The 20,599-nt window shown below is 40.5% G+C and overlaps 1 protein-coding gene across 2 annotated transcripts in view; it reads left to right on the plus strand.

Annotated features, from left to right (window-relative positions):
* Positions 1-300: 300 nt before the first annotated feature.
* The window catches only part of Atg9 (autophagy-related protein 9), a 702,067-nt gene continuing 681,768 nt past the window's right edge, over positions 301-20,599 (plus strand). The window contains exons 1-2 of one of the 2 annotated variants that reach the window (XM_067149655.2): positions 301-482; positions 804-927. In XM_067149655.2, the coding sequence (XP_067005756.1) occupies positions 807-927 (121 nt within the window). In that variant the 5' untranslated portion in view covers positions 301-482; positions 804-806. Of the gene's footprint in view, positions 483-526; positions 628-803; positions 928-20,599 lie in introns of those variants that run through there. The other variant, XM_067149654.2, reaches the window with a different exon arrangement.

Here is a 20,599-nt window from a genome sequence, read left to right on the forward strand (position 1 = left end):
TAGCCTAAATATCATTGGTATTTTCCTAAGTTTCATCATTACCTGCTGTAATTAGCTTCGTTACATAGCTAACCCTACTCTCTCGTAGTGTACTAATTTCTTCTAATGTTGGCACCTCTCCCAGACATTAATTAACCCGCAAAACAGTGACTGGACGTAGCGTCTTACGACGATGTCCAACAACTAACCAAGCAGGAGAAGAAGATAAAGCAGGCAGTATAAGCAGCCATCGGATGCAGATCGCGCAGGCAGTGGTTTTGTTAGAATAGTTTTCTTAGGCGGTACTAGGTAGGGCTAGTATCGATTTTAAAGAGGAAGATAAATTCGATGGTGGTTCAGAGCAAAAATAGATGTATTTCTTGTGGGTTTTTTCTTACCTTTCAGTGTAGCCAGGACTACACTTAAGATTTCAAGCTAAACGAAATGTTACTCCTAGTGCTTTCATTAATATTATATATAAATGACATGAACTGTGGGAACTGGTAAGTCTACCTTGATGTTTACCACAATCAGCTGTCATATAAGTTTGTGCTGTGGTTTGAGGTTAAGGTCTTTTTCCTAATCATGTTGTTGCAACATCGGAACGTTGCAGTTTTCGACATGTCATATACTCCCGATTGGCTTACGGTAAATTGTTTATATTATGTCCTTTATACATTGAGCGTATTCGTTAAATTGTCATTGTGCATTACTGTGTTATTTTTCGGAAGGTGTCAGTTTCCGAAACTTCATGTGTTTTTCTGAGTAATGTCATGAATAGTAGATCAGTGTTGAAACTGGGAACGTTGTATGTTTTTCTCCAGAAAATGACAGCTACATTAGAGGCTAGTTATCAACCCCTCCAGCCATTCGGTGCTGAAATAGGGGATGAAGAAACCCCGCAAGAGAGTGGTGTTATGATACATGTTGTTCCCGAAAGTGGGCGAGGTGAGTTCTTGTGCTTTTTATTTAGCTTATAGTCTTGAATAAACATGTACAGAGTGACCAAGTAGGAAAAGGCAGGATTAGGTGTAACTTATTTATATTATTTGAATATTTACCTATGCATTTATTGCATCCAGTATCACGAAGGGAAGAAATTATACTTAGCTTTTCCTGAAATGACTGGTTTAGTTTCTGATCAGTGCAGAAATGTGAGATGGCTCAAATTGTAGGTCTGGGAAAAATTGGTCAGATAATATGATCATAATATTAACAGTTACTTCTTCAAGCTTACTTAACTCTAGGAGGGTAGATAACAAAATGTGCGGTGTGTGTAATGAATATTGAACATATTGTATGACTTATTTTGAAATAATAATAATTCCCTAATGGACATGAAATCGTCGCCATAAGACCTATCTCTGTCGGTGCTGCATAAAGCCAATAGCAAGAAGAAGAAAAAAGAAGAATGCACATGAAAATCTAATAGACATTTTTATTTACTTATTTATTTATTACCCCCTATGGGTGGGGGACGCAGACGAAGAATACACCCACTGTATCCCCTGCCTGTCGTAAGAGGCGACTAAAAGGTTCGACCTAGGCGCGGATATGATTGTGGTTTGGTATAATGTGTTGAACCTCCTGTGGATGGGAGTGGTTGAATACATTCACAGGTAATACCTGCCTGTCGTAGAAGGTGACTTAAAGGGTCATGTGGCCATGGTCCCCTCTTTATTTTTTATTATTTTTCCGAGGGTCAGTTGTAGACCATTTCAACATTTTTGATGAACTGATTATTTTCACCATGTTGGTCCGTATTTACTTATATTAAAATCTCTATAGAACACTTTCCCGCCTTGTCAATACTTTACATATTTTATTATATTTAATTACCGTACATGTTTCGAGAGCCAACTACTCTCTTCTTCAGCGGTGCCAAACATTAATTAATCTTTGGACTTGTTGCATTAGTACAAATAGAACAATTATATATAAATCTTGAAATTGTTACAGTATTTCTCTGTGTTTCACCTTTCACTTACGTACTACCAGTATGTCGTTTGTTACAGACTTTAAACTACAATTTTCAAATCATAAATAATGAAATCTATTAAATTAATCACTATATGTTAATTTTACGTCCTTATTTACATTTAAAAAGAATAAAATGTTTCTTCATGTCTAAATTTAACATTTACTTTACCATTTAGTAGAACCCTTAAAATAAAATAGTTCCAATTCGTAAAATAATACATAACATCTATAAAATTAGTCACTACCTTAAAATCATAAATAATAAATAGCCAATTCGTAAAATAATAAATAACACCTATAAAGTTAGCCACTCTCTTAAAATATTTTCTGCTCTCTTCTTTTTCTTCTTTCCTTAAGTCTGTTATAATTCCGAGACCTCACATGAATTAGAATTTCCTCCTCTTAATCCCATCCAATTCTTCATTTTATCTAATTTATCCACAAATTAAAGTGATGTAACATTGGTCCGAACCAAACAATATGTCCTCCTTGTTGTCAATGACCTTATTGGGGGGTGAGCTGCTACTATGCTGCCGTTACGTGATGACCATGCTACCTACTTTTATAACCGTCAAATTCTTCAGTTCGATTGGTTGCCAAATTTAACCATGAACAAAATATTATTGCACTAGTCTGAATAAACAAACATATTCTGACAGCGGAGTCATATTGTTTGGTTCAGACCAATGTTACATCTTTTTAATTTGTGGATAAATTAGATGAAATAAAGAATTGGACGGGATTAAGAAGAGGAAATTCTAATTCATGTGAGGTATTGGAATTATAACAGACTTAAGGAAAGAAGAAAAAGAAGAGAGCAGAAAATATTTTAAGAGTGTGACTAACTTTATAGGTGTTATTTATTATTTTACGAATTGGCTATTTATTATTTATGATTTTAAGATAGTGACTAACTTTATAGATGTTATTTATTATTTTACGATTTGAAACTATTTTATTTTAAAGGGTTCTACTAAATGGCAAAGTAAATGTTAAATTTACACACGAAGAAACATTTTATTCTTTTTAAATGTAAATAAGGACGTAAAATTAACATATAGTGATTAATTTAATAGATTTTATTATTTATGATTTGAAAATTCTAGTTTAAAGTCTACCGAGCTCTATAGCTACAGTCGCTTAAGTGCGGCCAATATCCAGTAATCGGGAGATAGTGGGTTCGAGCCCCACTGTCGGCAGCCCAGAAGATGGTTTTCCGTGGTTTCCCATTTTCACATCAGGCAAATGCTGGGCCTGTACCTTAATTAAGGCCACGGCCGCTTCCTTCCACTTCCTAGACCTTTCCTATCCCATCGTCGCCATAAGACATATCTGTGTCGGTGTGACGTTAAACAAAATAGCAAAAAAAAAAAAAAAGTTTAAAGTCTGTAACAAATGACATAGTAAGTAAGTGAAAGGTGAAACACAGAGAAACATTGTAACAATTTCAAGATTTAGCCTACTTATAATTGTTCTATTTGTACCAATGCACCAAGTCCAAAGATTAATTAATGTTTGGCACCGCTGAAGAAGAGAGTCGAAACATGTACGGTAATTAAATATAATAAAATATGTAAAGTATTAATTTATTTATCGTATGATGTGCACAGATAGATTATATAAATAAGTATACAATATATACACAGTATATACAAGCAGAAGCCTATAGTTCCAAATCAAGTCCATTGATCCATTTTAAGGCCTCCTCAGTTGCGTTATGAATGTCCTCCAAAGGACCTTGAAATGCTCTCTGTGGACACTCGGCAATTACGTTGTGGATGGTCTGTGAGGTAGCTCCACAATCACACCCAGAAGACTTCTGCCAGCCCCATTTATAAAGAGTATAGCCGCATCTTCCTTGATTGACTCTTATCCTGTTTAGAGTCCTCCATTGACGTCTGGGTAGATGGAATCCGGAAGGTTGAACATGAGGTAGAGTCACAGGCGTTCGTGATGGAGAACCCAGATTCTTCCAGTGTAAGTGCAGTGCGCCAAGGTGGAGATCTAGACTTAAGTCGTGGAGGGGCAGGTTGAGTAATATCCTGGTGAACGGGGAGGTTGGAGTCCTGGCTGGTCTTCTTCCACAGTTTTAGAAGAGCTTCAGACCTTCTTAGGCAAGGCGGTGGAATATTACTGAGTGTAGGCAGCCAGGCCACGTTTGTAGAGCGAATACAACCGGTTATAATGCGCATTGCTTGATTTAGTTGAGCATCAATCTTCGCAGTATGAGCACTTTATTGACTTCTGAAGTTAATAGCTGAAATGGCATTGGCATCTAATGATATGTAAAGTATTGACAAGGCAGGAAAGTGTTCTGTAGAGATTTAAATTTTTGATGTGCGTGCTGCTCGGAGATGGGCCTCTTACGTGTGCGATTACGCCCAAAAGCCCGCAATTGACCACCCAGGAATCTTGCGGGTGGGAGCGCCATGTACGTGGGCAGTAGTATCCGCCTGACAACACAGGTCCCCGCACAGCCGAATGCCAGAAGGACATATTATTATTGATTATTTTTTTCTCTATATTTAGTGCTCTGCACACGCTATGGGGTACATGCTATTGCGGGTGACTGGAGGAAGGGAGTCCTAGTGCTCATTGCCTCAGTCATCCCATACTAGGCATCGTCCAACATCGGACCCCGGGCAGTACCTGCTACGACCAGGTGGGTATTTCCTTGGCTGCTTGATTTGGCTACAGAGACCCCTGATCAGAGTGGGTGGTATTCGGGGAGGATGATTTCGGGCATGGCTTCGAAACAAAGTCACCCCTCTCAAGGTGGTCCCCCACCGAAGTCTTTAACATTTGCTTCCCTGAGAGGTTCAACTCCTTGGGAACATGCCCAACATGAAGGAATGGGATCCAGCTTCCCTAGGTTTCTGGTCGCTACCAGAACCGATGGGCATGATTTTAAGCTGGTAAAGTCGATCCTTTTTAGTAGACACATTGAAGGCATCTACGGCGAACTTGAGGACTTCAAGAAAATGCGCAACGGTAGTTTGCTTTTGAAGACTCGTACAGCACTGTAAGCTGATCAGTTGCTTCAGTGCGACTGCTTTGGTAAAATCTCCGTCAAAGTGGAGAAGCACAAGTCCTTGAAACTGGTTTGCGGAGTCATCTTTCACTGCAACCGTATTTTGAACACTGACGACGAGTTGATGGAAGACATGAAGAACCATGGCGTGACACACATCCGGCGCATTATGCGCAAGGACAATGGTGAAGACGTTGCCACTGGTGCCTTCATTGTCTCTTTCAAGTTGTCAGTGTTACCAGAGAAAGTCAAGGTAACAACTTATCGTTGCGATGTGAGGCCGTACATCAGTCTGTGTGTGGTACATGTGGACGAGTAGCTCACGGCGCGGAGGAGTGTACAACAATTACAAGTGTACAACTCCGTACAAGTGCACTAACTGCTCCGGTTTTTATTATCCTCGGGATCGGAACTCTCCGACATATTTGAGTGAGAAGAAGATCCAGGAGATTAAGACCCTGGATGGTCTTTCCTACCAGGAAGCGCACCGTGAGTTTAATTCCAGGAATACACCTGCCCGTACACTAGACTATAGCATGATAGCTTAGAGTCTTCCAGGTTCGTCATTTACGACATCGTCACCTGTGCTGATCACTGCACCCAAGGCGACTGTTGCTCCTCCGAGCATCGTCGCAAAGAGTAAAAGCTAGAAGAGGGGGGACCACCCCGCCTTCGACCAACCAGAAGTCTGTGCCAGCTGACAGTTCCCGGCCGGCACAGCAACGGGAGAAGGCTAAGTCCCCCCCCCCCCCCCTAAGAGGTCGGCGAAAGCCGTGCCCCAGCTGGCGGAGGCGGCAACGTCAACCAGGGCGGGGAAACCATCTCCCAGCCCGTCTAAACCAGAAAAGAAGGCAGCGAAGAAGAGTGCCCTTGCTGAGCGTTCTCGCACTTCCCTTGCGAAGGAGAAATCATGCCCCCTATCTGGGGAGTATGAGTTTGCGCCAAGAGGTACTCCTGCTCCAAAACCTGTGCGCTCTCTTCGTAGGGTAACTGCCCGCCCCCGAATATCGAAGTTCTGGGCGGCATCCCCGCCGTCTGTTGATGACGGGATGGATGTCGCGCTGTCATCTACATCTACGGATGTAGATGTTGATAGTGTTTAGGTTTGCGAGCATTTTGTCGCTAATAACGTAACACTACTTTTATAGTCCACACTATGGCACTGTTACAGTGAAATTGTAACTGTTATGACAGGCATCTTGCTGAGTTACGTCAGCTTATTAGTGAGTTCGCAGCGAGTATAGTCTGTATTCAGGAAACCAACTTCAGACCTGGTCATCATACGGTCTTGAGAAATCAAATCAAATCAAAATCTCTTTATTTGCAAATGAGGTGTCTACCTCGGTGGCAAATGGTACACTAAAATACATTATTGTCAAGCACTAAATATTAAATTAACAAGAGAAGAAAATTTTTCCTATAATACAATATTATACAATTTACGCTAACAATGTTTTCTATTAAACACACAGCTCATCCTTAATAAATTTATATTGTTTACAAAATTCTACTTATAATATATCCTGTCCTACTTACAAATATAGTCAACTGATATACAGTATGTGGAATTACTTCAAATGATACTATACAACTGGTATAACATTAATATTTACATTGCATTTATTTATTTACTTTTTTTTTTTTTACCCGTTCTGGATCCTAAGTAGCATAACGACCTGCTGCGTCTTAACCAGAGCCCCTTTTGCCACCACTTTTCAGAGTTCCTGAAGGGCCTTCACAGCTACCGTAGCGGTCCCAGGGCCCTCGAAGTCCCCACTGTACTTCACCCCTACAGGCAGTCCCCTACTTTGGCTGTCCAAACTCCTTAGACCAGGGGATGGAATTAATTTATTCACACACATTTTTTTTATATACAATAACCTGCACTGGTCGAATGCCTTCTAACATTTCATTTATTTTCTCTGTTGCTGTTTATTCTCTTCTTGAATATCTGTACAGATTTTGGAAAAGGATCAAACACTACCCCTGGTAAACTGTTCCACTCCTTCACACCCTTCCCAATGAATGAAAATTTACCCCAATCGCTTCTGCTAAAATTCCTTCTAATTTTATATTTGTGGTCAGTCCTGCCGATATAATTATTTTCCAACTGAAGCCTCTCACGGATATCTCCCCATGCTTCTTCTCCTGTATAGGCTCTATATAATCCTGTAAGTCTAGTTTTCTCCCTTCTCTTACTTAAAGTTTCCCACCCAAGTTCCTTTAACATTTCTGATACACTACTCTTTCTCCTGAAATCCCCTGTTACAAATCTTGCTGCTTTCCTCTGCACACTATCTATTTCTTTTATTAGGTATTCTTGGTGAGGATCCCAAACACTGTTTGCATATTCCAATAATGGACGAACCATACTCAAGTAACTTTTTTCTTTTAATTCTTTGTTGCATCCTTTAAGTAGCCTCATTATGACATGTAATGATCTGTATGCTTTCCCAACAATGTCATCAATATGACCCTTCCAGTGCAAATTACTTTCAAATCTCACACCTAAGTATTTGCACTTGCCATCTTTTGGGATAACTACCTCATCCAAGTATATTCAAATTCAGTTTTAAAGCTCCTGTTTGTAAAAGTTGTAACAGTTGATTTGCCTCCATTAACCTTCATATTATTTTCTTCAACCCATTGTTGGATACTTTCAAGGTCCCTTTGTAATTCTGAACAATCCTCAATGTTGTTTATTTCTCTATAAACAATTATGTCATCTGCATACAATCTTATTTTTGATGTTATATTGTTCCCTAAATCATTTGCGTATATTAAGAAAAGTAACGGACCGATTATACTACCCTGTGCAATTCCCTTCCAAACTTTCTCTTCCTGAGATACATTATTTCCTACTTTGACTTTCTGAACCCTTGAATTTAGAAATGCTTTTATTGTTGACAGAACGATATTATGCCCACCGGGTGTCTGGTGGCGTGGGCATTTTTGTCCATTCTGATACTTGTAGCGAAGAGGTTCCTCTAAGGACCCCACTGGAGCAATTGCGGTGCGGATTCCTCTGCCTGTCATAGCAACTGTGTGTAACGTTTATTTTCCACCAGGCCAGCCTCTTGACATAAATGATATCACTGATCTTATAGATCAGCTTCTACCTCCTTTCATCTTGTTTGGCGATTTTAACGCCCATCACCCCATATGGAGCTCTGAGACGCCTTGCCCCAGGGGACGAGAGCTTTAAAGATTAGTTACAGAGCTGGATTTATGTATTTTGAACACAGGGGAACCAACTCACTTTAGTGTATGTTACGGCACATATTCTCGCATAGACGTTGGTTCCGCTGTTTCGATGGAATACACACGATGATCTCTGTGACGGTGACCATTTTCCCATCATCCTTACTTTGTTGAAACATAAATCTGTCGAGGCTCCCCCTCGATAGATTCTTAAACATACTGATTGGCCAAAGTACACATCACTAGCTGTTTTTAATGACGATATCAGTCGGACCATCGGCGAGCAAATAACTTCCATCACACAAGTTATTCTTGCTGCTGCTGAGGAGTCCATTCCGTCCTTCTCGGGGACTCCTCATCGAAAACTCGTTCCTTGGTGGAACGAAGCAATAGCAGCAGCTATCAAAGAACGCCATCGAGCTCATAAACGTTACCGTAGACAGCCTACTGTGGCCAACCTGATAACATTTAAACAACTCCGCGCTAAGGCGCGAGTCCTTATTCGCCAAAGTAAGAAAGCTTCGTGGGAGAAATATGTGTCGTCTATGACGTCACAAACTCTATCATCTCAAGTGTGGACTAAACTTCGACGTATTTCGGGTATCCATGGATCATCTTCGGTACTGGGAATTTCCATTGCAGGCAATATCCTCACTGAACCACTCTCGATTACTAACCATCTAGCTCACCATTTCGCGGATGTGTCTGGCTCTGGGAATTACCATCGTGATTTCGTTGCTCTGAAGCGGGAGGCAGAACGTCATCACCTCAGTTTTTTGCCACTCAGGCTTCAGAGGACTATAACGTGCCCTTTACAGAGTGGGAACTCTGCAGCGCATTAGCGCTTTGCAAGGACACGTCTCCTGGACCAGACAACATCCATAACCAGGGCCCTGTTTCATAAAACATCTTTCACTAATATTATTAGTAAGAAACCAATAATATTAACTAATAATATTATATTATGCTTCATAAAATTATTAGTTAATAATATTAGTTATTAGTTTATGAGTCAAAATTATTAGTAGATGTTCCTAATAATATTAGTAAATTGTTTCATAGACAACATGACTAATAAAAGTTGCTCATATTATTTCCATGAGTGTACTTTGACTCATAATTCATATTATTAGTGATAAGGAACGAGTGTAGGTATTCACCGTTCAATAAATGTTACGCCAAAAACTGCCAGTACTGACATGTAACAAACATATGAATACCGGTGCAATGGGAGATTTAGGATAGATTACATAACTTTTGAGTATTTGCTTGATAGGATTTGTAGGTAAAAGAACGTTCCACTGCAAGGAATGAAGCATAACCTTAAAATAGCAGCTTCGCATTGCACTCCAGCGGTTGGCAGTGATACACAGTATCATTGTGTTTCTCTAGTGCAGTTGTTCTGCTTGGACACTCCAAGTATCTTTTAAAATCTTGGCTTATATCACCAGTAAACTAAGATGATGCTGGTGATGATTATTGTTTTAAGAGGAAGTAGGCTACAACTAGGCAATCATCATCTATAACAACACTAATCAGATAGAAAAATGGAAAGGGTCCGACATTTTGAAAAATTAAGGTATCGCCTAAAGAAACGGAAGGGCCACGAAGGGCGTGAAAATGAAAGACTCTCCGGCCTCGCAACCTAATACTGTCAGGGTCGGAAAAGAACAAGAGTTGAACAAGGGAGGTCAGAAGGGTAGATGAAAATGAGCCTGGCAGAAGTAAGTTGAAGCAATGGCAGGACTCATCTCAGTGACCCATGTTCACCAATACACGCTCGCAAGTTGAGATACCTGCGACCCCTTTTAGTCGCCTCTTACAACAGGCAGGGGATACCGTGGCTGTTATTCTACCGCCGCCCCCACCAACAAGGGTAGTAAATAAAGATTTTGCTAGTCCATCGCAACAGAGATTTTTAAGAGCACATAAAATAAAAAAGTAAAAGGAACAAGGAGAGTTATAGTGTGCAAAAGGCTGCGAATAGTTGATGCTTTAACTCAGTCACTTTCCGCAAAGAAATTTTCTTCTCTCACATTATTTTCACTTCTTTTATCCATTTTGATATGTATTGAAGTCACAACAACGAAAATATCAAGTAAGCCTTTTGAACATGTGGATTAATAGTCGGTTGTAGTCAAGCATTAGCCTACTGCTAGGAACAAACCCAAACCAAGAACATAAACAGACCGATTCTAACCTCCATTTGTATCAGCTGACTAATGAACTAATATTATTAGTGAAGATATTTTATTAGTCATGTGTAAATCTTTATGAAACAGAATTTGGTTAACTAATAATTATTTTTATGAGTTCTAATATTATTAGCTAATATTATGAGTTAGTTTTATGAAACAGGGCCCAGATGTTGAAACACCTTAGTGAGGACAGTCTTCTATATCTCCTTTGCGTACAACCGAATCTGGATGGAGGGTGATTTTCCGTCTCAGTGGCGAGAGGGCATCATTATTCCTGTCCTCAAGACTGACAAAGATCCTAAATATGCAGGAAGTTACAGACCTATTTGTCTTACAAGCTGCCTGTGTAAGCTATTTGAGAGGATGGTAAATCGCCGACTTGTGTGGTGTCTGGAGAAACAAGGACTCTTGTCCGAGTACCAGTGTGGTTTTCGAGCCACTCAATCCACCACTGACCACTTGGTATGCCTGGAGATCTCTATCCGGGATGCGTTTCTCCGCAAACAGCATTTGGGAGCTGTTTTCTTTGACTTCAAGAAGGCCTACGACACCACATGGCGATATGGTATGCTTTCAGCCCTGCATCACTGGAGATTCCGAGGTCACTTGCCGGTATTTATTGCAAATTTTTTGTCCCTCCGTCTATTCCGTGTCCAAGTAGGGAGGACATATTCGCAATACCACGTTCAAGAAAATGGAGTCCCGCAGGGATCGGTTCTTAGTGTCACACTGTTCGCGATTGCCATAAACAGTGTTGTCGCTGCTGCTGGTTCAGCAGTAATACCGTCGCTATATGTGGACGATTTTGCTCTGCACTATAGCCCGCGCAGTATGGCAGTCGCAGAGCGACAATTACAGCAAACTATTAGGAGGGTGGAGCAGTGGACCTTAGAACATGGCTTTCGGTTTTCTTACATGTGATATTGTGTATTGATTAGGTGGTCAAATTAATAAATTAACTTATTGTTATTATTCCAATATTGCAGTTTTCTACCACAAAGACCTCTGTTGTCCACTTTTGTTGTCAACGTACTCTTAACCCCCATCCTGAACTTTCTCTAAAAAATGTCGCTCTTCCCGTAGTTGACACTTACCGATTTCTTGGGCTCCTTTTTGACAGTAAATTATCATGGGAGCCACACGTGCAGGAGCTAAAAGTGCAATGCACCAAGATGCTTAATCTCTTGAAGTTTGTTAGCAGCACTAATTGGGGAGCTGACCGCGCGGTGCTCCTACGATTCTACAGGGCACACATTTTATCCAGGTTAGACTACGACAGTGCAGCATATGGCTCAGCAAGACCAAGCGTTCTTGCGAAGCTGAACAGCATCCACCACAGCGGGATTAGGTTGGCGACGGGAGCTTTTCATACAAGCTCAGTAGCCAGCCTGCTCGTTGAGTCTGGTGTGCCGCCTTTACACCTGAGGTGCCAGCGGCTCCTACTTTTGTATGCTGAAAATTTACGACAGATGCCACTTCATCCAAGCTATCCTTGCATGTTCAACAATGGCAACCGTTTGCTGTACTTTGCTTCTCCTTGAGCTACGTGGCCACTTGGAATACGCTTGGATAGCAGTTAGATTGTTTCACGTACCTTCGGTTCCTTGCATTGTCAGACAACCAAGTGGGGTACCTGCGTGGGTAGTACGGCGATCTGAAATAATCCTGGATCTGCACACTGGCCCGAAGAAAAAACACGGACCCTTCGATTTATTGGAGGCTCTTCGTGTCCGTTGTTGGCCGATATCCAGGTTCAGTCGTCATCTACATGGATGGTTCAAGGACAGACACGAAGGTGGGCTGTGCGTTCATTGTCGACAATGATAGGTTTCTTTTTGCTCTCCCGGAAACCTGTAGTGTGTACACAGCAGAGCTTTATGCTATCTGTGAAGCTCTGCGGTAAGCACTGTCCAATGAGCATCGACACTTTCTCTTGTGTACTGACTCCTTGAGCTCGCTCCAGTCTATTGATACACGTTTCCCTCAGCACCCTCTGGTGCAGCTGGTCCAGGACCTGCTGGCCAGGTGTTCGGATGCCGCCACCAGAATCACGTTTATGTGGCTCGCAAGCCACATGGGTGTAGAGGGTAATGAATTAGCCGATCAGGCTGCCAAGGAGGCAGTTACACTGTCGCCGTTGCCTTTCAAGGTTCCAGCAAGTGATATTCGCACTCTAAAGACATCTGGTTATGTCCCATTGGGAGATGGAGTGGCAGGCCATTCCACTTCCCAATAAGCTGAGAGCGATAAAAGGAACAATGAAGGTATGGAGGACTTCCCTTTGGGCTTCGCGGAGGGAAGCCGTGGTATTATGTCGTCTTCAGATTGGCCATGGTATCCTGACTCACTCGCATCTTTTGAAAGGGGAACCCCTCCGGTGTGTACCTGCGGAGACCACCTTACCGTGGTACACATCCTTACGGAGTGTATGGACCTGGCCGATCTTCGCCGTAGTCTTAACGTCCCGGGTACCATCTCCCTTATCTTGCGAGATGGCAAGCAGTCAGCAGACCTCGTCATCCGCTTTATGAGGGATAATGGTCTGTTTTATGGTGTATAATGATGTCCTTTGTCCTAGTGTATTTGTGTCAATTGCGCTTTTATCCCATTGACGTCATTTTAGTTTGTGTTGCGTATTTTAATTTGTTATTTTAACGTCTAATGTAAATAATGTATATATATCTGTACTAGCAGGCAATGCCTTATTCCTTTGTTTTCCCTGTATTTTCTCTTATTTCATTAGAAAATAAGTCATTGCGAATTAAATCCACTGATTGTTTTAATCTCATACTCATTTTCTCATCACCATTTTTTTAATTCTTGTCAGTGGATACATTTTAAAATTTTAAATATCATATATCATGTCGTCCATCTCGTTCCATTCGATGTTAGGCCCCTTAAAACAACAAGCATCATCATCATATTTATTTATTTTGATATTACCCCTGAGAACACAGTATACAAAACAAAAACAAAAAACAAGATGAATATTAGAAGTAATTATGAGTTGGTACCTTGATGTTTTCACTTAAGGCTACAGCCACTTCCTTCTCACCTCTAGGCCTTTCCCATCCCATCGTCACCATAAGACCTATCTTCAGGATTTGGATGGAATATTTCAAAGCAGTCACTGTAGTTTCTTTCCTTCCTTCACTTGTGTTGACCTTCGATTTTAGGCCCCATTTAAACAACAAGCATCATCATCAAGCATCAAATTATAATCCGTAAATAAAAGTTCATTTTGTAAGGATCTAAAAACCTGTAACTTATGGTAGTTTTACCACAAGCAAAGTTGGTTTAATAAGGTTACAACTCATTTCTTCTGAATACGTTCTATCAGAAGATAAGTGTCATCAAAAGATAAATGAAAAGCCATTAAAAGCTCAAAATTACTTATAGAGTTTCAGTTATGAGAGAACTGAGTAAATGGTCTCCAAACAATAATTTCATCTTGAATGCGTTGTGACTTAATTTTGCAAACTGATCTTACCCAAGTTTTCTTGGTTTTGTTTATTTTGAGAAACTGAATAGTAAGCTTCTGTTTGGGAGATGTATGACTAACATACGCTTGTAAACCATTATGTTAGAGCATTTAGTTCTACAAATTCATCCATTCTTAGATATGTCATGAACTGTGACATTTGTGGGGCGTAGATTTCCAGTGAATTAATTTTGTAATTACCAGACGAGTTGTACGTGCGGTTAGGGGCGTGCAGCTATGAGCTTGCATCCAGGAGATAGTGGGTTAAAACCCCACTTTTGGCAGTCTTGAAGATGGTTTCCGTGGTTTCCCATTTTCACACCAGGCACTTTTCATTACTGCCACGGCTGCTTCCTTCACACTTCTAGGCCTTTCCCATCCCATCGTCACCATAAGACCTATCATAGGTTATGACCTTGTTGACGTTTAACTAATAAGATAAAGTTTGAGGGATGTTCACCATTCAACACGTTGTAAAATATATTAAATTATAAGAAGACCGGTTTCGACTCCCTTGGAGTCACCTTCAGTTCTTGTTGAAAATCAAATCAAGGGGAATCTGATAATAATCATCATAATTGCATGGAAACACATCAGTGGGTTGCAAGGCATTACCTTGAAATGTAACGTACACATGGCAACCAGGACTTGTAACTTACAAAGTTCTTAGTTCTGGCTTAAACTGTCCCGTGTTCATGGAACACGGAACACTGGAAACACATGCACTGGTTGAAAACACACACATACGATATGAAACAATTGGCGCTTCAAGAATGTTCTTGGGCTTGACAGTCCTGCCTTCATCTGACTAAACTAGATGAAACATATATACATTGAATGTACAAACCACTTGATTTGATTTTCAGCAAGAACTGATGATGACTCCAAGGGAATCGAAACCGGTCTTCTTATAATTTTATATATTTTACAATGTATTGAATGGTGGAACATCCCTCAACTCTATTTTATTACCATAAGACCTATCTGTGTTGGTGTGACGTAAAACAAATTGTAAATTTAAAAAAAATATTAAAAATTGGGTTCTGATAAATATGTTAATTAATTAGTAATTTTGTGTTAAACATTCCAAATGTCTGCATACACCATCCCACCCACTAATATTTTTTTTGTAAAATACGTTTATACAATATTTTTGTGTAAGTCCGTCAGTGGTTCCGCTGGTGGGATCCTCAACAGCTCTGCCATCAGCTGTCATAGATGGCCTAGGCATCACCGAGAGGCGTACTAGGGAAATGAGGAGTGAGGTAGTTTCCCGTTGCTTTCCTCACTGAGCCGGATTTGCCATTACATATCAGTCTGCCAAGCCCATTGAAATGCATCAACTGACCCTATGAGCAACATTTTCACACCATTCATAGCAGGGACTGGCTGCATAAGGAATTGGCATTACTAGCATCACTCATACCTCAGTCACTTTAATATTGTCAAAGCCAAGGATAAGACAGAGACAGATCTATGAAAGTAACAAAATTGCTGTAGCCTATATCAGAAGACATAGTGCACTGTAAACACTAGGTCCTACCAGCAAAGGCATATTTTTTGCATCTGCTAACTACTAACAGTTTTGTGAACTTACAGTGAACTGCAGTGAAGTGGTAGAACTTGTAGTAGTCCTGGACTTGTAGAAGGGTTTAACATGCAAATCCTTTCTATGATGGTATTTTCCATCTTGTGGCATGTGGTTATATTGTTATTCTGTTGCCCTAAGACAAAGACAAGTGCTTATAGTTCTGGAAGTGTCACATGCCCTTAGCGCTAGTTTACAGAGGAAAACATCACCAGCAATAATCTCAAATTAGAATTAACTAAACTACAAAACGCTGTTCAGAAGTACATGAAACCGGGCGAGAAAAAGAGAAAGTCGTAGATGACAGATGAAATACTGAACCTAATGGAGAAAAGAAGAGTCAATAAAGGAAAACCTGCAGAATGCAGGAAGATAAATGCAGACGTCAGAAGAAAGATTAGGGAGGCAAAAGAAAAAGTGGAGCAATGTGAGGAGATTGAGTTATATCAAAGTAGGTATGGCAGCTTCAATGTACACAGGAAAGTAAGAGAAGTAACAGGGAAATACAGGAATGGCACTGGTGGGAAGTTAATAGATGAAGCTGGGAACTTGATGGTCGATTTAAAAGACAAGAAAAAGATTTGGAAAAAAATATATAGATGATTTATTTCGTGACACTAGATGTGCTTTTACACAAAATACAAATGCAATAAGCGGCACAGATATATTAGAAGAAGAAGTTCAAACAGCCATCAATCAGATGAAGGACGGAAAGGCAGTGGGACCAGATAAAGTAAAAGCAGAGTTCTTAAAACTGATGGATGAACATCATGTAAAATGGTTGACCAAAATTTTCAACCGGATTTATGTATCCGGTAACATTCCATCGGAATGGCTCAAATCAGAGTTCATCACCTTGCCAAAAAAGCCAAACGCAAACCAATGTGGAGATTACCACACAATAAGCTTGATGAGCCATCTCTTGAAAGTGTTCTTGAGAGTGATACACAGAAGAATATACAGACTGTGTGAAGATCAGATAGCCCCTAATCAATTTGGGTTTATTAAAGCCGTAGGTACGAGAGAAGCTTTGTTCAGTGTGCTGGTTCTCTTTCAGAGATGTAAATAAGAATGTATTTGCTTGTTTCATAGACTACCAGAAAGCCTTTGACTGTGTAAAACATGAAAAATTGATGGAGATTTGAGAAATATTGGAATGGAGGAGAGAGATCTGCAAATCATCAAGATGCTGTACTGGAATCAAACAGCGGTGAAGCATGTTGAAGAAGAACATACCGAAGCAGTCAAAATTCTGAGAGGAGTGAGGCAGGGATGTATCTTGTCACCTATACTATTTAATTTGTATTCAGAATACATATTTAGAGAAGCCTTGGAAGATATAGAAGAAGGAATTTTGATAAATGGAGTGAGATTAAACAACATCCGGTATGCTGATGATACAATTGTATTTGCTGATACTATCCAAGTGCTACAATCACTAATGGATAGAATTGTAAGAGTCAGCAGCCAATACGGGCTTGAAATAAACACCGCAAAGACAAATCTCATGGTTATAAGTAAGGAAAATATTTCCAAAATAAACTTGGTTATAAATCAAAAGAGTATAGAAAGGGTAAAACAATATTCATACCTTGGAACCATAATAAATGAAGACTGGGATTGCTCACAAGAAGTCAAGGTACGCATTGGAAAAGCAAAAAGTGTGTTCGAGAAAATGAGTAATGTGTTTAAAAGCCACAATCTAACTTTAGGGACTAAAATCAGACTTCTGCACTGTTATGTATTTTCTGTTTTTTTATGTGGTGTAGAGACATGGACCTTAAATAAAAACACAGAGAAGAAGCTGGAGGCCTTTGAAACATGGCTTTATAGGCAGATCCTGAGAATATCTTGGGCCCAGAGAATGACAAACGTGGAAGTAATGAGAAGGATGAACACAACACCTCAGTTGATCAAGGTAGTGAAATGCAGAAAGCTGCAGTATCTGGGACATATAATGCACAACACAGATAGATACAACCTATTCCAAAAAATACTCCAGGGGAAAATCAACAGCAAAAGAGGTCCTGGAAGAAGACAAATATCTTGGCTTGACAATCTTAGAGGCTGGTACAATATGTCATCAGTTGAACTGTTCCGCGCTGCCACAAACAAGACGAAAATAGCCATCATGATCGCCAACATCCGAAACGGATAGGCACCGAGAGAAGAAGAAGAAGAAGAAGAATTTATCCATCAGCAGGTCTTTTGTCTTTCACCAGTTTACCCATTGAATCTTCACCTGGATATCAATTATGCTGAGTTCATTTTTCTATTTCAACTTGTCTAATCATGTTCCAAGTTTCATCTGTAAGTTGTAATATGTTCACTCTATATTTCCTTATCATATCATAACATGGTGAAGTCATGACAGGCCCAGCAAGCCAGTGTTGGATTAAAAGATGCTTTTAAGAAAAGGAACATTAAGCTGGACGGATATCAGAAGACTACCTTGGTGAGGCAATGGACTACGATTTGGAACACTGAACATTACGACATTAACAAAGTGGAGGAAATTGTAGATGTGTTGGAGGGAAGGGAAGTAGATATACTAGGTTTGGCAGAGACAAGATTGAGAGGAGAGGGTAATAAAGAACAGAGGAATGGTTTCTGGCTGTGCTGGAGTGAAAAGGAAGAAGGGGAAGGGATAGTGGAGTGGGAGTAGTAGTGAGAAAGGGACTGAAACGAATAAGTGACTGGATTATGAATATAAAAATATTTGTAAAAGGAAAGAGCTTGGAAGTTCTTTGGGTGTATGCCCCTCAGGTAGGCTGCAGTCAACAAAACAAGGAAGATTTTGAGGATCAATTGCAGAAACAGCATATTACAGTCATGAGAGATTTAAATGCCTATGTGCATATGGACAGGAGGGGCTGGGACTAGAAGGTTCGAGGAAGAGAAATGGGCTGATGGTTCAAGAAGAAGGAGAGCCACAGCAGGGATTGGTCACTGAAATCAGTTGTGGACTGCGAGATGAAGAGGAAGTGACCACCGGCTCTTGATAATGAATACTAAAAGAAAGAAAAAATACAGAAGGGCAGGAAAGGAAAATAAAAGTATGGAAACTGAAAGAGAGCCAATAAGGAAGAAATTACCAACAGAGGAACCAAGGACAGGAGAGATTCAGTAGAAGCTGTGGAAACATGTGGAAGGAGATGCCATGGTGGAATGTCAGAGTGAAAGAAGCAGTAGGGAAGAGAAACAATACCAACAAAGAACACCAGAGACGAGAGAAGACTATACAAACAAATGGATGGTTGGACAGGAGAGGAGGAAGTGGACACAGATGATGGAGGAAGATAGCAAGGGCAATCTGAAAATATGGTATGGATTGGTGAGAAATAAAAGTAAGTGTAGGCAGAGAGAATAGAGGATAAAAATGGTGGAGAAAATTAAACTAATCTGGAAGGAATACTTTGAGGACCTCCTGAATGTGGTTGGATTAAGTGAAGAAGAAGATCATATTGAGGTGTAAGGAGAAAATGGAGGAATTAACCTGAGCACAAGTGGAGGAAGGTTTGAAGAGGATGAAACTGGGGAAGTTAAGTGTGGAGACAATAAGAGCTACAGGATGGTGTGGAAGGAGAAAATAGTACCAGAAGATTGGAGGAAGGATGTAATAGTACCCATCAAAGGAAAAAATGTCAGAATTACCGTGGCATAACCCTGAATTCAGATAAGAACAAGGAGGCGCTATGAGTAGTAATGGCTTCATGGACATACCAATCAATGATTAATAAAATCTGCATTTAGGGCTGTCACCCAGGTGACAGATTTACCTAGTTGTCAAAGAACTTTTAACTTACTCTTCATCCTATAAATGTATATTTGCCTCAATTTGTACTCTTGAAGTCCAACTTTATCTTCATGCTCCACTCGAGCTTCTATTTACGTCATTCCACGCTACCTCTCCACTGACAACTCGAAACATACCTGAAATATCCGTCCCGAATGAGCGAATTCATAATTTCAATATGAATTGTTTCTTATTCGACATTATAAATTCTCCAGCGAACTCATTCTTGGTTGCCAGCATATTGCCCCAGTGTGCCAGTTTGGACTCATCAGTTGGTAACTAGCACACTTACCAAGGCGCATGTCTCATGTATGTAACTACGTGGAGCCACAAGCAGTCAGATAAAAAATTAGATGTATGGCTTTTCAAGCGTTTGCTCTATTAACCAGCGTTTCGTCTTAGATCTGACACTAGACTCTTCAGAGTGGGATGTGTCAGACCCTACCCACTGACGCTGGGGTGTATGCAGGTACTGGCCTTCGGTTCAGAGGGTCCCGGGTCATGGATTTTAAACTTCATTGGTTAATTTTTGATATACTCTATTGGTGGAAAAATATCTAATTCCCTCCATGGGAACCTTTTTTTTGCTATTTGCTTTACGTCGCACTGACACAGATAGGTCTTATGGCGACAATGGGATGGGAAAGGCCTAGGAGTTGGAAGGAAGCGGCCGTGGCCTTAATTATGGTACAATCCTGCAACTCATTTACTACTGTTCTGCGGGACAACGCTTCTCCTACTCTAATTCTCTGAGTTTTATTTTCTAGAAATATAGCGAACCGTATGACCTTGCCACGGTGCGGAGGCTTGCATGTCCCAATGAAGCAGATAGCCGAGCCGCAGGTGCAACCATATCGGATGGGTATCTGTTGAGAGACCAGACTAACAAATGGTTCATCGAAAGGGGGGTAGCAGCCTTTCGGTAGTTGCAAGGGCGGCAGTCTAGATGATTGACTGATACGCCCTTGTAATAATACTCAACATGGCTTAGCTGTGTTGATACTGCTACACGGCTGAAAGCAACAGGAAACTACAGCCGTAACTACCTCCCGAGGACATGCAGCTCTCTCTGTATGAATGGTGTAATATTCCGGAGGTAAACTAGTCCCCCATTCGGATCTCCAAGTCGGAGTGTGGAATGTTAGAAGTTTGAATCGTTGTGGTAGGTTAGAGAATCTGAAAAGGGAGATGGATAGGCTAAAGTTAGATGTAGTTGGTGTAACTGAAGTACGTTGGCAGGAAGAACAAGATTTTTGGTCTGCTGACTACCGAATTATCAACACAAAATCAAACAGGGGAAATGCAGGAGTTGGTTTAATAATGAATAAGAAAATAGGACAGCGGG

The sequence above is a fragment of the Anabrus simplex genome, chromosome 6 (assembly GCF_040414725.1).
Source record: "Anabrus simplex isolate iqAnaSimp1 chromosome 6, ASM4041472v1, whole genome shotgun sequence".
In the NCBI taxonomy this organism is placed as follows: domain Eukaryota; kingdom Metazoa; phylum Arthropoda; class Insecta; order Orthoptera; family Tettigoniidae; genus Anabrus; species Anabrus simplex.